This window comes from Oryx dammah, unplaced genomic scaffold (genome assembly GCF_014754425.2).
Source record: "Oryx dammah isolate SB20612 unplaced genomic scaffold, SCBI_Odam_1.1 HiC_scaffold_4, whole genome shotgun sequence".
NCBI lineage: Eukaryota > Metazoa > Chordata > Mammalia > Artiodactyla > Bovidae > Oryx > Oryx dammah.
The window spans coordinates 21,883,725-21,900,727 of NW_024070188.1; the positions used below are offsets into that span (position 1 = coordinate 21,883,725).

Sequence of the window (17,003 nt, forward strand, 5' to 3'; positions counted from 1 at the left end):
CTGGCCTATTTCTGAGAGGGAAAACCCATTTATATTTATCTGAGCCTGGAAGGTAGCATCACTTTACATATAAAAACAAAATAGTTTTGCACTGTTTTACTATGCAATGAAATTTTCCAGGAAGGAAACTATGGCATTTCACCTGACAAAACACTGTCAGTTGTATAGTATTTAAACATCATCCATGATGAAAGAGAAAGAAAAGGGAAGAAAAACACTGCCAATTAAGCTAGGACACAATATATTCTTCTACATAATTTTATCTCTATTTAAATGGTTCCTTTAGACATATTTAGATGTAAGTCAAATGCACACTTGGACACATATAAAGGGGGAAAAAACAAAATAAGGTATTTCTAAAACTTCTTTGTATTCAGAAGATTTTTGACTCAGAGTTGTTAACATCCATGTTTTTCAAAACAAAATTATTCTCTTGCCACCAAGCATTTTGATGATGCTGTATTTGTTAAAACACTGCTCAACTTGTGTCTAGGTTTCTTCCAAAGCCACTGACACCAATTATATACATTTTGACATTGGCACTTTTCTGAGCCTTCCAAAGATATTGATGGTTGAAGGGGTTGCTGCCAGGAAAAACTTGAGCCACACAGAGATGCAACCAAACTTCAAACCAAGGATTATCCCTTTCATACTGTTCTAACAAATTACCACAGACTTAACAGCGTTAAGGTACACAAATTAGTTATCTTACAGGTTTGGAGGTTAGATAAAATCAAGATGCGGGTAGGGCTGCGTTCCTTTGGAGGCTCCACGGGAAAATCTACTTCCTTACCTTTCCAGCTTCTAGAGAGGCTGCCTTTATTCTTTGGATCTTTGTTCCTTCCTCCACCTTCAAATCTTTTTTTCTCCCTCTTTTTCACTTTCTCACCTCTGCTCTGGTCATCAGTTTCACACTGACATTCCCATTTCTTCTTACTGTAATTAAACAGGGTCCACCCACCGAGATAGCCCAGCACAATCTTTCAATCTCCTGATGCTTAACTGAAACATACCTATGGAGTTCTTTTGCCAGGTAAGATAAGATACAGGTTATGAAGGTTAGGACATGGACATTTTAGGGGGCCATTATTCAGTGTACTGTAATAGAAAAAAAAAACAAAACACAACCCCAAAACATTTGCCTCTTTCACATCTTGAGGTAACTAACCAGTTTTAAAACTGGTATCCAACCGTTTGTGTTCTACTCAAGGCCATCTTGGTTATCCATTTTAACTGGCTTTTCTTCATAAAAATGGAGGTGGATGGCCCCTCTACCAGTAATTCTCCGAGGTCCCCTAGCTCTCTAACACCAGTTTTCCTCACAAGTCAACAAACTAAAACAACCAAAGACACTGACATCACTTCTGAAAAAACTCTACAAGCTAATTACCATGAACAGAGCCAGTGACTAGAGCCAACTTTTCCTACCTTCTTTCAGAACTAAACTTGTTATTAGATTAATAAATTGATGGGGCTGGAAATAGCTTTTCTATTTCCTGCGGTGCCGGGCCGCGGAGCGAGATTCAGCAATTGATTCTGACTTAATTCCTGCAAACATCAAGCAAGACAAGCTCTTCTTTGATAGATTATCAAGGTAAGGCTAGCAAGGAACAATATGCACGAATGACTTTTGTGGTAGAAAGTCGTTCAGTAGCTTTTTCTCCCAGCGATGTTACAGGCCAGAATATTTTCACTACCCGAGAAAAGGGAAACAATTTGCTGTTAATTTAGTTAAAAAATAAAGAGAATTTTGCTCCTGCCCATCATGGAGTAACAGGGAGATTTACCCTCTTGCCTACTGCTACTGCTGCTAAGTCGCTTCAGTCGTGTCTGACTCTCTGCGACCCCATAGACGGCAGCCCACCAGGCTCCCCCGTCCCTGGGATTCTCCAGGCAAGAACACTGGAGTGGGTTGCCATTTCCTTCTCCAAAGCATGAAAGTGAAAAGTGAAGGTGAAGTCGCTCAGTCGTGTCCGACTCTTCGCGACCCCATGGACTGCAGCCTACCAGGCTCCTCCGTCCATGGGATTTTCCTGGCAAGAGTATTGGAGTGGGGTGCCATCGCCTTCTCCCCCTCTTGCCTACAAAACCATAAAAACATGTTTTTAGACAACAGAAAGCAGTGTAGTACTGGGATCCTTACAATTACCCCAGCGAACAATCTGAAGGTACTTCCAGATGCACTGCCAGGAAGGGAGGGGGGCGGGGATCTCACTGCTTCAGCCTCTGATTGAGAGCCACGTATTTACGTAAGTCAAATTACCAATCCACCGGATTAAATTCTTAAAAAGAAAGCTAACAGTGAACACTCGGACCGTAAGAAGCCTGGTAAGCCATCCCAGAAGCCGCGAGTTCTCGCGTCACATCAAGATCTACTACCCTGACGTCATCCTCACGGAGTCACTCGCGAGATTAGAGAGTGGGTGGTACGAGCGAGCAGTTTTCGTCGAGCGCGGCTTCTGAGAGAAAAATAGACATTGGCCTTCGGTTTATCTGGGTGCTGCCGACATGAGCTGCCCAGACGGTGGCGAGAGGACCTCTCTCCTTGAAACCCACAGCCTCACCACATCCGACTGTGCCGCCGGAGCTCCGGACCCTCCCCGGTGCCTGAAAACAGAGGCGTCACAGGTGATGGCGGAGACGGGTGAGGGGTATTTTGAGGCCGCGCTCCCACCACCCCAGCTTCCAGAGGAGGAACGCGCACCCTCAACTGCTCCCCTAGATCCAGGCTGTGCCGGTACGTTCCAGATCCGAGGCGGTGGGGATGGCGGTTACGTAGCGCCCGAAGCGGGGCTAGAGCCGGCTCCGCCTCCTACGGAGGGCCTGGAAACGGCGTCTGTGTCCCTGGCAACGGACGACAGCCTGGGAAATGGCCGTCAGCCCGGAGAGCCGCAGGGCTTGAGTCGGGAGAAGCCGCTAGAAACTTGTGGCGCGGAGAAGTTGGGGTCTGACTTGATGGCGGAGGCGAAGGCTGAGGAAGTGAAGACTGAAGAGGGCCCTGTCTTCTCGGTCGCAGTGGATGAGGAGGTGGTGGGGAAGGAAGGAGCGAAGGAGGAGGAGGGAGTGGAGCAGGGAATGGAGGTGGAGGAGAGGCCAGTCGGTGAAGAAATAGAAATAGTGGAGAACAGAGTGGTGGAGGAGGCGGGGCATCGGCCCCTGCGTATGGATCTCCGCATGAACCCGCTGGAGGCCATCCAGCTGGAACTGGACACTGTGAACGCTCAGGCTGACCGGGCCTTTCAACAACTAGAGCATAAATTCGGGCGGATGCGTCGACACTACCTGGAGCGGAGGAACTACATCATTCAGAATATCCCGGGCTTCTGGGTCACTGCCTTTCGGAACCATCCCCAGTTGTCTCCCATGATTAGAGGCCAAGATGCAGAGATGTTAAGATACATAACCAATTTGGAGGTGAAGGAGCTCAGACACCCGCGAACAGGCTGCAAGTTCAAGTTCTTCTTTCGGAGAAACCCGTATTTTCGAAACAAGCTGATTGTCAAAGAATATGAGGTCAGAGCCTCTGGCCGAGTAGTGTCTCTTTCCACTCCAATCATATGGCGCCGGGGCCATGAACCCCAGTCCTTCATTCGCAGGAACCAAGAGGTCGTGTGCAATTTCTTCACCTGGTTTTCAGACCACAGCCTTCCAGAGTCTGACAGGATTGCTGAAATTATCAAAGAGGACCTGTGGCCAAATCCACTGCAGTACTACTTGCTGCGTGAAGGAGTCCGTAGAGCCAGACGTCGCCCAATAAGGGAGCCCGTGGAGATCCCCAGGCCCTTTGGGTTCCAGTCTGGTTAAACTTTGCCATTGGGAAGGTTCCTGCACAAGGTCCCTTTTTGCCTCTTAATGGACCTGCGCTTGGGCAACAGATACAGATATGTCTTCTAACCACCCCTCTCTCCCCCGACTTTTTTCTCTGACATTTCTGGAGCCTTTTTCCTCTGGACATTCAGTTCTCTCAGCCTCGAAATTGAGACAGTCATGGCCATGCTCCTTCATTTCCACATGGCCTTCGTGCTTTTCTGCATTAATATCACATGCTGCATGGCCCATGATTCATACCACTCCTAAATAAGCTTGTGATGTAAATTGCATAGTCTATCTGCACTACTTGGACCCTGTTTGTTCGCAGAGCCTCCAGTTTGACTCATATCTAGAGGTATTTGTCTAGGAGGCCATTCTACCCATCCTAATCTCTGCAGCACAGGCATATAGCCTTGTAGATAACTGGGCGTTAATGACATCAAGGGAGAATTGCAGTGGGCCACTGGGCCTGTATGATTTATTTGACTCCATTGCTCATGTACTATTGCTGCCTGCTACTGGCTGTTCCCTTGACTGCTACCTACTGGATGGACGTCTGCTAGAGCGTTGTCAGCCCCACTCTGGTTTCTGGTAAACAATCTCCAGGTTTCCTGGCAGCACTGAAAAGACCCTTCCATTTTCCCCAAAAGACTTTGCCTCTGTTCCTCATCCCCCCCTCCAGTCTCCCTTTTCCTCCACTCCCATCATCCAGAACCCTAATAACTGTCAGGCAAGTGGTTGAGGTGACAAGTTAGACTTCTCGGGGCAGGTTGGCCTAAAGATGGTGTCCATTCAAAGTACCAGGCTTTCTCAGTCTCTAGTGAGTCACTCAAAAGCTGGGTACCTCTTTTTGCCTCCTTTTTTCGTTCTGAGCGTAATTAAGTGCCAGAGTGGCAGTACACCTTCTCCATTGACTCTGTCCTGTCTTAAATGGTAGCTCATAAGCATATGCAAATCAGGTCTTTTAATTTGGCTCTCCATTATTTCAAGGAACAGGCTGTCTTGTTTAATAGATTGCCAGAGCTCTTATTTTCTTGTCACTTCTGCATCTTGCACCCCCTTTAGCAACATCTAGAGGATTTAAAAGGAGACAGATTTAGATGAAATGAAAAGTGCGATCTAGGCCATAATTGATGGAAGAATTAAAGATATTGTGATGAGTGCCCAAAGCAAGAGAAACTGAACAGATCACAGATAGGCAAAAATGAGCCAGGTTAAAATTGGGCCTGAAATTAAGACAGAGTCTTCAAGGAGGTTCTTTGTCAGTGGTGATGGGAGAAGAGGTTCTTTTCCCAGAATTAACATGTGAGAATTGAAGGGGGTTAGAATGTTAAATAGATTACCTAGAAAAGAGTTCTCTAAAAAAGGCAACTGAGTGCTTTCTCTTGTTTTCATTTGACTTAATTTATAAGGAAGGTTAGTATTGCGTGCTTTATTTTACTAGTATTTAGTAAAATCGTGTTATTTTCCTTGTTTCTGGTTACTAGGAAAATTGAGCTATACAGGCTTTATTTTGCTTTCAATTGAGAACATTTGGAAAAATGTGCTATATCTCTGTATGATATAGACACTTAAATGAATATATGTAGTGAATTTCAGCTTTTTTCTGTTAATAATTAAACTATGCTTAGAAATATAATCTGTGTAACTTGTTGTCATAGTCTTAATACTTTGGAAATTGTCTTCATGAAAAAGTAGCCTACTAAAAATATGTGGCTTAATTGTCTGTCTTGATAATTTGCCTGATTAACAGCTTAGTAATTCATGTGTCCTTTCCTAAATAGCATAAATACTTGTGAAGCTGCTCTGTCAAATTGAAAGTGTACCATTGATATATTTGTCTTTCTTTATATGCATGATGGTAAAATAAAAGCATGTTACTTGCTGGATTTCTTATGTTTCACCCTGCATGTAAATATGCATGAAGAAATTGTTCTAGGTGATGGCAGGTTATGAAATTACTAAAGTTCTTAAATGGATACAGTAGGCATTCTCCCAAAAGTAAGAGGGGCTTCTCTGGTGATGCAGACAGTAAAGAGTCTTCTGCAATGAAAAAACCCTGGTTCGATCCCTGGGTCAGGAAGATCCCTGGAGAAGGAAATGGCAATACACTCCAGTGTTCTTGCCCAGAGAATTCCATGTGTAGAGGAACTTGGCAGGCGACAGTTGCAAATTGTCCATGGGGTTGCAGAGAGTGGGACAGGACTGAGTGACTTAACTCTTTCACTTTCAAAAATAAGAAAATGAGATCACTACTGTACCTTCCAATGCAGGGAGGTTTGTTGTTTTATTTAAAATGGTAACAGTTTTAACTTCTTATGATTTCATTTTTTTCATACAGCTTGTGTAGCATCATCCCCCTTTCACTTATCCCTAAGTCATTCAGGCTCTTTTTATTCACTTTTGCATTTAATAAGCAAACATGCCAAGTTCTTATCATGAGTTATATACTTTTATATCCTTATACTTTCTCAACTCTAGAAACTTGTTTGTTCTTTTCTTCAACTTCATTACCTTCTGTCTGTGTCAAATCCTTTAAGGCCTGTCATAGGTAACATTTTTGCCTTAACAATTTTTCTATTCTAAATATTTCTTTATAAACTTGGTGTACTTTGTAGGGATGTATGTTCTAGAAAATAACATGTAATAATACATTATAGTGAATTCTGCACAGTGATACGGTAAAATAAAATACAGAGATATACTTTCACAAGTTTTTCACACCTTCCCTTTCTAATTTGAAAGCTTTGTGAAAATAGAGGTAGGGTGTCTTTTACTTATAATGTTTTGCCCATAGTTGTCACCAGATAGATACTAATATTTATTGAATGACAAAATGAATAACTCAAATGGAAAGAAATAACAACTTAGTACCCAGAAAAGACTTTTGATGAGGTAATGGAAATAAGAAAACAGTTTTTAAGGCATTTGTAAAACTGATGTCAACAAATTTGCAGAGCCTTTCTTAAATTTCATGTTTAAATAGAAATGGTCTAAACACTGACTTTTCACTTGCCATTTCAACAGGGCATTACTTACTTAACTTTGAGTCAGCTTTTGTGTGCTTTGGTTTACATTTTAAGGTGACTGTCACACTGGAGATAGAAGAGGTTAGACTCTAGACATGTGCTGTCTAGTAATAGTCACTTGTTACCAATGGCTGTTGAGCACTTGAAATGTGGTTAGTCCAAACTGGAATCTGCTCTAAGTATAAAATATATACTTGATTTCAAAGACTGAGTGTGGAAAAAAAGGATGTAAAATATCTCAGTTTTTATGTTGATCACATTGAAATAATTTTGATAGGTTAATATATATTAATAATTTTCGCTACTTAACCACAGAGAGTGAGACATGACTTAGCATCTGAACAACAACATTTTAAAAAATGGCTGACAGTAAATTTTATATAGAACAGCATGGTTCTAGACTTCGTGATGAATATGTCAGAGCATATAAAAAATATCTAAAATGTAATTTTCTCCCCATGAAATTTTTTGTGACTTTCAGTTCAGTCGCTCAGTCATGCCCGATTCTTTGTGACCCCACCGACTGCAGCACGCCAGGCTTCCCTGTCCATCACCAACTCCCAGAGCTTGCTCAAACTCATGTCCGAGTCAGTGATGCCATCTAAGCATCTCATCCTCTGTCATCCCCTTCTCCTGCCTTCAATCTTTCCCAGCATCAGTGTCTTTTCCAGTGAGTCAGTTCTTTGCATCAGGTAGCCAAAGTGTTAGAGTTTCAACTTCAGCATAGGTCCTTCCAGTGAATATTCAGGAGTGATTTCCTTTAGGATTGACTAGTTTGATCTCCTTGCAGTCCAAGGGACTCTCGAGTCTTCTCCAATACCACAGTTCAACAGCTCAATTCTTTGGTGCACATTTTTCTTTGGCACAATTCTTTGTGACTTTAGAGCAAAGTTTATCTAGCTAAAATTCAAGATGCGTAAAGTATAGCTTGGGCTTCCCGGAAGGCTCAGTGGTAAAGAATCCACCTGCAATGTGCAGGAGACATGGGTTCATTCCCTGGTTCAGGAAAGTCCCCTGGAAAAGGAAATGGCAATCCACTCCAGTATTCTTGCCTGGGAAATCCCATGGACAGAGGAGCCAGGCAGGCTTAAGTTCATGAGATTGCCAAAGAGCTGGACATGACTTAGTGAGTGAACAACAACAAAATTATAGCTAGAAGCTGATGAGTAAGTTATAAAATGAACTGTCTTTAATCAGTTTGTTCTTGGATACCTAAGAGACACTCAGCACTTTGTAAAGTGTACTGTAAAACTGATTTGGGGTATGTAGGAAAGATGTTGAGTGCCAAATTTGTACTGACAGTTATATTGCTTATTTAAAGTAGTGTATAACAACATTTAGGACCTGCAGCTTCCTATTTTTCTAGAATGTTCTGTTATTTTTTGGTGTACAGATGTACATGAAGCTCAGAAAATAATTTGTCATTAATCATATTGTTTATCTACAAATTTTAACAGTTGGCTATAACAAAAAGCAAGTCCCCATCTAGTATTGGACCAAATCCAATGCTTACCACTTGAAGAAGCATATTTTATTTTTTTAATATTTATGATATATTTTTATGTTCTGTGTACCTTACTGTAAAGTGTAGTTTGTTTTAGAAAACTAGTGTTGTCTAAATTGCATTGAAAATTAGTTGGCAGCAATTACTACTTATTTTGTTTTGGATATTAAGGATTAATATGGGATAGTGAAGTAAAGGTTGTCCTTGGGGAACTGTCTTATTGAGGGGATATCATTCTTTGGATGTTTCTTCTTCAGGAAACTCACATTCAAACTAGTTACATGCATAAGGAGACTTGGGCATAATGTGGCCTAAAGGAGGTATCAGAGATGATCAGGACCATACTCCCCTCAGGACCATTTTCCTCTCCCTCAATGTTAATATATAATTGAGGTCCTAGACTGTACAGAAGTAACAAATAACATATCCTTTCATCAGTATGGGAGGTGTTTCACTTGTGAACAGTTCTGTCTTAAGTTTGCTTGAAGTAGATTGAGCTCTGAAGAGTTTGAGTCATTGCCTCTGCCCTCAGAGTTTCTCAAAACCTTAAGGAGAATTTCTCTGGGGCTATATTAGATATATTGAATGTCTACTTGGCTCTACTTTTTAAGGATTTGCATTTAACATAATTTCCTTGAGAACAGGCCAGGAAGAAATGGTTCTATTAAGAGTGGAGTCACTTAGGTAAGTTCCTGATTTTTATGAACAAGTGTTTTACTATTGACTTGATGAAACTGGAAAGGCATGCTGGTTTTAAGTTGGAATTAACTGTTTTACAATCTACCACCTAGTGTATTTGCCAAAATAACTACCTTCCCTGAGCCTCAGTTGTCCATATGCAGGGATGATAATATCTTTATTATAAGCTAATATTGTCCCAGCATGTATTTAGAGAATAGATTCTATGGTTTCAGAGAGGATAATAACAAACATTTGGGAGCTTGCTGTGTTCCAAGCATTGTTCTAAAGATTCCAAGTATTAGTTAATAAAGGTTACATTGTTCTGAAAATGCCAATGCCTGGCATATGGTATAAATAAAAAAAATATTAATTTCCATTTACCTGCCTCATTTAAATTTCTCATTTAATTCATATCCTGACAAGTAGCCATCTAGCTTAATATTTGTCAAACCTAACTGTTCATTATCAACAGCTGGGGAGCTTTGAAAAAAATCCTGATGTTTGGGCCCTACCTCAAACTAATTAAATTAGATTTTAAGGTGCAGATAGGGTTTAGAAGCGACTTAGCAGCAGCAGCAGCAGCAGCAGGATTTAGAATCATGGATAACCTTTCGTTGGACTCCTCAAATGAGGGAGTACTCAACTTTTTCCCCAGTTTTGTTGAATTTACTCAGAATCCACTGCCTTACAACATCTAGCTGTTGCAAAGGGCCTGGCAAATAGTTGTCTCTCAGCACATTTGCTCCATATTTTGACCCCAGTAGTCTTGCAGAATGGAATTAGCCTGATTCCACAAAAGAGTTCTAAGTACTTGAAGATCATCCTTAACATGCTTCTCAACTCCCCACTAACCAACCTGGCTATCTGTCAGTTCCTTCCATTTCATTTTCTGTTCTGTATGCTAATTATTTATTTTGCCAGTGCTCTTCCTAAAGTCTGGTGCCTGGAACTGAATGAGATAACATCCAAAAATAGAATGAGATTTTTTTCCCCTGCCGTTATTATGAATAGTATGTTTCTTTAAATGGATCCTTGGAGAGCATTAGCTTTTAAGGCAGCAATATTACCCTTTTACTAAACCCTTAAGTTTTAAAGTATTCATGTGCTGCTGAGTTTGGCTAACCATCTTACCACATTTTACTGAATTTTGTGTCCAACACTTTACATGTATCTATACTAAATTTCTTTCTATTACTTTCCTAACCTGTTTACATTTGGAGGATTATTGCTAATGAGTAATTCTCCCTAATTTCATGTTGTTTGCAAATCTAGTCTGTAGTGGTGTCAGGTTCTCCCTCCCAGGACCTTGCCTTCAGAGTCACACAGCATCTTTAAGACATCATCTTTCCATCAACTGTGACTCCATCTATTATCTAGTGTGTGTATAGTTTAACACACACTATAGTTTAACTATAGTTTATAGTTCTAGGGCATCAGAACTTGGTGCCCAAGCATACTTGGCACCTCTTAAGGAATTAGGGAGAGATGCCCCCTCCAGACAGGGATTAGGAAAGTGTGCCAGTTCTTCCCACATATAGTCCGTTATAGCAGATGTGTTTATCTTTAAAATTTCCTTGTCAAAAAAGAAAATGACTTAGTGATCTTCATTTACCTCTGTTGATCACTCTGCTGTTTTTTTGAAGGCAGTATTAATATTGTAATATTACTACTTCAACATTTGTGGATTTGAAATTTTTCAGAATGAAGTTAGAAAAATATTAAAAATGTCATACAGCTTATTTTAAATCAGTCATTAAAATTAGAAAATGTAAAGTATGAAAGTGCACAACTAAAAGCTTATAGACCTGATCAATTTCCATCAAAGTAACACGAACACTCACATTTAAATGATTGTTCTATAGTTGGAGACTATAAGAAATGGGAAGTACATATTACTGTGAAGACGTATTGCTGAAAGTGGGTTATTTCTTTCAGCTCTAGATAAGACCCACCATTGCACCAAGCTGATCATATATTTTGAAACTTAGGATTCAGGTTCTCCTTTACAAAGTTCTAGAAATATGGGTCTTAGTAAGGGCTTCAGAACTAATTTCTTGAGGCTGAGGCCCACTGATGGAGCAGATTGGCATTGTAGAATCAGACACAGCTACTGAAAGCATGATTTGTACACCAAATCATATCTATGTCTTTATATTCACATTATATATAAGCAAATCATGGCTCAGAGAAGTCAGGTGACCTGTGCAAATTGAATAGCTAGTAAGTACAATTGAGGCATGAAGCCAGATCTGTCTGATTTCAATGTATGTGTGTTTACTCTGTATTAGGTTTGCTAGAGAAATAGAGACAATAGGAATAGACAACTATGAGGAATTGACTTGTGTGGTTATTGAGGCTAAGAAGTCTCATGCTGTGCCGTCTACAAGCTGGAGACCCAGGGACGCTGGTAACAGTATAATTCCCAGCTGAGTCCCAAGGTCTGAGAACCAGGGGAGCTGATGGTATGAATACCAGTCCAAGGGCAGAAGACTCGGGCAGGAAGTAAAGGGCAAATTCTTCCTCTACATTTTTGTTCTATTCATGCCTTCCTAGACTGGATAATGCCCACCTAAATTGGGGAGGGCAATCTACTTTCCTGAGTCCACCAATATCAAATGCTAATTCCAGAGATACCCTCACAGATGCACCCAGAAATAATATTTAATCTGTCAAATTAACCCTGTCAAACACACAAAATTAACCATCGTTACCAACATACAAAGGTATGAGGTCTCTCAGGTCAGGGACTTGGCTCTGATTTCACTTATAATTGCGAAAAGCAAGGCTTTTTTTTTTTTTTGCGGGGGTGGTGCATGGGGGCTAAATGTTACAGAGAATCATCATAACTAAATAAGCTAGATTGAGAAAATTTTAATTTTGTAACAGAACCTAAGTATTAAAAAGATTATTATTCATTTTAATAAAATATGGAACATTAAACATTGAAACCTCATGCTGTAGTTCTTTTAATGAATGCATGGTTTATAAAATTGGCATAAATATACTCTTTGGAACAGTTTAAACTTTAACACCAAAGACAAACTAGTCAGGTTATTATTATTTTGGTTTATTATTTGCTTTTTAAAGAAAATAATGAGGTCAACTGTTATATCTAAAATTGTTCTATAAAATATTTTAAATATAATAGATTATTTTAAAAACTATTTCCTCCCTCTAATGACCAAGAATGGGAATATCACATCTACAAGCATTAATCTGATTCTCAGTGTGCTTGTGTACCTCCCCCTAGAGGATGCCTGGGAAATTTGCCAGAGTTATTTTGGTTATTACAACGAATGTGGGTGTTACTGGCATTCATCAGGGGCATTAATGCTAGGTAGCATCCTTCAGTGTGATGCACGGTGCCCCATATAATTGAATAATCCGTTGCTGAATATTCATGTAAATTAAAAACATTATTTAAGCCTCAGTTCAGTTCAGTCGCTCAGTCGTGTCCGACTCTTTGCAACCCCACGAATCGCAGCACGCCAGGCCTCTCTGTCCATCACCAACTCCTGGAGTTCACTCAGACACGTCCATCGAGTCAGTGATGGCATCCAGCCATCTCATCCTATGTCGTCCCCTTCTCCTCCTGCCCCCAATCCCTCCCAGCATCAGAGTCTTTTCCAATGAGTCAACTCTTCGCATAAGGTGGCCAAAGTACTGGAGTTTCAGCTTTAGCATCATTCCTTCCAAAGACATCCCAGGGCTGATCTCCTTCAGAATGGACTGGTTGGATCTCCTTGCAATCCAAGGGACTCTCAAGAGTCTTCTCCAACACCACAGTTCAAAAGCATCAATTCTTCGGCGCTCAGCCTTCTTCACAGTTCAACTCTCACATCCACACAGGACCACAGGAAAAACCATAGCCTTAACTAGATGGACCTACTAGTCAGCAAAGTAATGTCTCTGCTTTTGAATATGCTATCTAGGTTGGTCATAACTTTCCTTCCAAGAAGTAAGCGTCTTTTAATTTCATGGCTGCAATCACCATCTGCAGTGATTTTGGAGCCCCCCAAAATAAAGTCTGACACTGTTTCCACTGTTTCCCCATCTATTTCCCATGAAGTGATGGGACTGGATGCCATGATCTTTGTTTTCTGAATGTTGAGCTTTCAGCCAACTTTTTCACTCTCCACTTTCACTTTCAAGAACCTACTATAATCCTGCTGCTGCTGCTGCTGCTAAGTCGCTTCAGTCGTGTCCAACTCTGTGCGACCCCAGAGATGGCAGCCCACCAGGCTCTTCCGTTCCTGGGATTCTCCAGGCTAGAAGACCAGAGTGGGTTGCCATTTCCCTCTCCAGTGCATGAGAGTGAAAAGTGAAAGTAAAGTTGCTCAGTTGTGTCCGACTGGATTGGGGTGCCATTTAATCCTACATATGAAAACAAAAATTTTTGTATTCTTTATACATTGCATTTTTGAAAGCAACTTATTTCATTTACTCTAACACATTAATTGTAAGATACATCATTACCGAATGCTAAGAGTGAAGAAAACTGCCAATTAAACTCTGATACACACATACACAAATAAATGTTGACACAAAGCTTTTTAAGATTTAGAATTTTTATCAACAATCAACAGAGTGAAAAGGCAACCTATAGAATGGGAGAAAGTATTTGCAAACCATGTATCTGAAAAGAGGTTAATCTCCAAAAAATATAAGAAACTATTGATTCTATAGTTATACCCATCCAACTACCTCATCATGTAACTTAATATAGGCATACCCAAGCATTTACAAATTAAAATAGATATTCTAAGACTGATTTACTTGCCTAAATTTCCATAGCTCATGAAAGGCAGAGCTGGATCACTGTCTTCCCAACACCAGTGATAATAACACCAAGGAAATGTTATATCTAATGGGTTGATTTAAGGCATGGAGTGAGGACCAAAATTCTTGTTTCTCCCCTTAGTAATTGGGCACTTGCCCAACAATAGCCACTACTTTGTGGATGTGGGGCAGGGAATAGAAAGATGGGGATGATTTAATATTAAACTTGAATGGCCATATGGTCTTATTTCTAAGAAAGTTGCTTTCTCATTTTACATGTTGTGTACAGTTGAATAATATAATGAATGAGTGTACTCATTCCTGAGTCAGTTTACCTGGATTCAGATTTTGGCTCTGTCACTGCTATATGATCTTGGATGTTTTTGTTCAGTCACTAAGTCGGGTCCGACTCTTTGCAACGCCACGGCCTGCAGTACAGCAGGATCTCCTGTACTTCACCATCTCCTGGCATTTGCTCAAACTCATGTTCATTGAGTGGGTGATGCCATCCCACCATCTTATCCTCTGTCGTCCCCTCCTCCTCCTGCCCTCAATCTTTCCCAGCAGGGTCTTTTCCAATGAGTCAGCTCTTTGCATCAGATGGCCAAATGCATCAGATGGATCTTCAGCTTCAGCATAAGTTCTTCCAATGAATATTCAGGTATGATTCCTTTAGGATTGACTGGTTTGATCTCTTTGCAGTTCAAGGGACTCTCAAGGGTCTTTTCCAACACCAAAATTCAATCTTGAATAAACAACTCAATTTCTCTTTGCTTCAGTTCCTTCTGAGGTAAAGTCACTTAAATAGAGGTGATCATACTACCATCTCACGGGGGTGTTGTTGGAATTAAATGAGATAACACATTTAAGTGTTTAAGTGGTGTATAGAAGACACAAATGTGAGCTATGATGAGGCTTCCCAGGTGGCTCAGTGGTAAAGAATCCACCTGCCAATGCAGGAGATGTGGGTTTGATCCCTGGGTCAGGAAGATACCCTGGAAAGGGGGATAGCAACCCACTCCAGTATTCTTGCCTGGAAAATTCCATGGACAGAGGATCCTGGAGGGCTACAGTTCATGGGGTCGCAAAGAGTCAAATACAACTGAGCATGCATGCATCTGCATGATGAATATATACAGGCAAACCTTGGAGGCATTTTGGGTTCAGTTCCAGACCACCTCAATAAAGTGAGTATCTTAAGTTTTAAGAATTTTTTTTTTTTTTGCTTCTCAGTATATACAAAATTATGTTTATACTGTAGTCTTTGGTATCAAAAAATAAACATACTTTGTTTTTCTTCTTTTATTTTTCTTTTTTCTTTTCTTTTATTATTATTATTATTTTTTACTTTACAATATTGTATTAGTTTTGCCATATATCAGCATGAATCTGCCACAGGTGTACACGTGTTCCCAATCCTGAACCCCCCTCCCACCTCCCTCCCCATACCATCTCTCTGGGTCATCCCAGTGCACCAGCCCCAAGCATCCTGTATCCTGCATCGAACCTAGACTGGCAATTTGTTTCTTATATGATATTATACATGTTTCAATGCCATTCTCCCAAATCATCCCACCCTCTCCCTCTCCCACAGAGTTCAAAAGACTGTTCTATACATCTGTGTCTCTTTTGCTGTCTTGCATACAAGGGTATCGTTACAATCTTTCTAAATTCCATATATATGCGTTAGTATACTGTATTGGTGTTTTTCCTTCTGGCTTACTTCACTCTGTATAATTGGCTCCAGTTTCATTTCATCTACTTTTCCCATCAGAATCAGAATTAATTTTTGGTCTTGACTCTCTTATCTTGTTTTTTCTAAGAGCTACTCTTTCCTTTTGTTCACATCATTGGTAGTGGTTTAGTAACTAAGTTGTGTCTGACTCTTGTGTCCCCATGGACTGTAGCCTGCCAGGCTACTCTGTCCATGGGATTTCCCAGGCCAGAATACTGGAGTGCCATTTCTTTGCCATTTCTTTCTCCATTGTCTCAGGGGATTTCCTGACCCAGAGATCAAACCCGCATCTCCTGCATTGCAGGTGGTCTCTTGCATTGCAGGCAGATTGTTTACCACTGAGCTACCAGGGTAGTCCTTCTTTCACAGTATCTTGCTTTTATTTTGGAGATATAATATCTACTCTCTCTGTATCTTCATAATATCAATTTATTACGTTTGACTATGTTTTTCATGCTTGTTTTCCCTTTATTTCTTTTTATTTATAATAGTTGGTTTATTTGCCTTATCTTTTACATTGAAGGCTTTCCTAAAATCTCTTGTCATTAGTGTCTATGCCTATGTAAGAGTAAAAACTGAAAACCTAACTAGAGGTTGTATTTGAGTAAGTCTTGTATGAAAGGTTGGCTTTGCTCTGGAATGGCAGGAATCCAGCTCTTTCACTGGGGACTTCCTTACCAAGACCTGCAATTATTCTCTCCCAGGAGGATAGCTTCTCTAGAAAAGTGCCCTCCAGGAACATGTTACAGTTATCTTCTTGTGGGTATTTGGATTTTAAGGTAAAAATATTTTACCCCTTCTATTCTTAAAAATCATCTTCAAATAATAAGCACAAGAAACAAACCTACTACTTCAATGAAACTAGAAAAAATTTCCATGAAACTAGAAACATATGTAGAGTCAAACTTCAGTATATGAAGACTGAACTCATAGAGGAATGGCAGATAAACTGCACAGCGGAGAAAGGTCAAATCAGGCTGGTTTACCCTGAGAAACAAAAAGATTTTGAGGGGTTGATAGGGCACTAGAAGTCAGGGGGAGTAGGAAAAATATTTACATGTTTAAAGTTTCTATAAAAAGTGTATAAAAAGCTTCCAGCTGCCCACAGGTTTGGACATTCTCCCTCAAAAGGAAAAGAGAGGTGTATATCCTGATGAATGTGAAACAAATTACTAACTCTGGGACCCCACACATAAATAAGAAGTTTGAAGCAAAGGCATATGTTCATGAAAATATCAATAATAGAACATCCCAGCTCCTTTTTGCTGCCAGTTACAGAACCAAATCATACTACCAAATTAATTCTTATCCAAAAAATAAACATACTTTAATTTTAAAATAGTCTGATTTAAACAAATGCTAACCATCATATGTCCCTTCTTAGCTGTGCCAGGCCTGCACTACTTCCCTCACAGAAATGTCAATATAACTGCTGACTTTCTTGAAATCCTTTCCCCTCAAATCT

At 40.3% G+C, this 17,003-nt stretch overlaps 1 protein-coding gene across 1 annotated transcript; it reads left to right on the plus strand.

The window, feature by feature from the left end:
- Positions 1–2,406: 2,406 nt before the first annotated feature.
- Positions 2,407–5,699, plus strand: TSPYL1 (TSPY like 1). The gene has a single exon (XM_040238453.1). It carries the CDS (start codon positions 2,509–2,511, stop codon positions 3,802–3,804), a length of 1,296 nt encoding a protein of 431 aa, XP_040094387.1. The 5' UTR covers positions 2,407–2,508; the 3' UTR covers positions 3,805–5,699.
- The last annotated feature ends 11,304 nt before the right edge of the window (positions 5,700–17,003 follow it).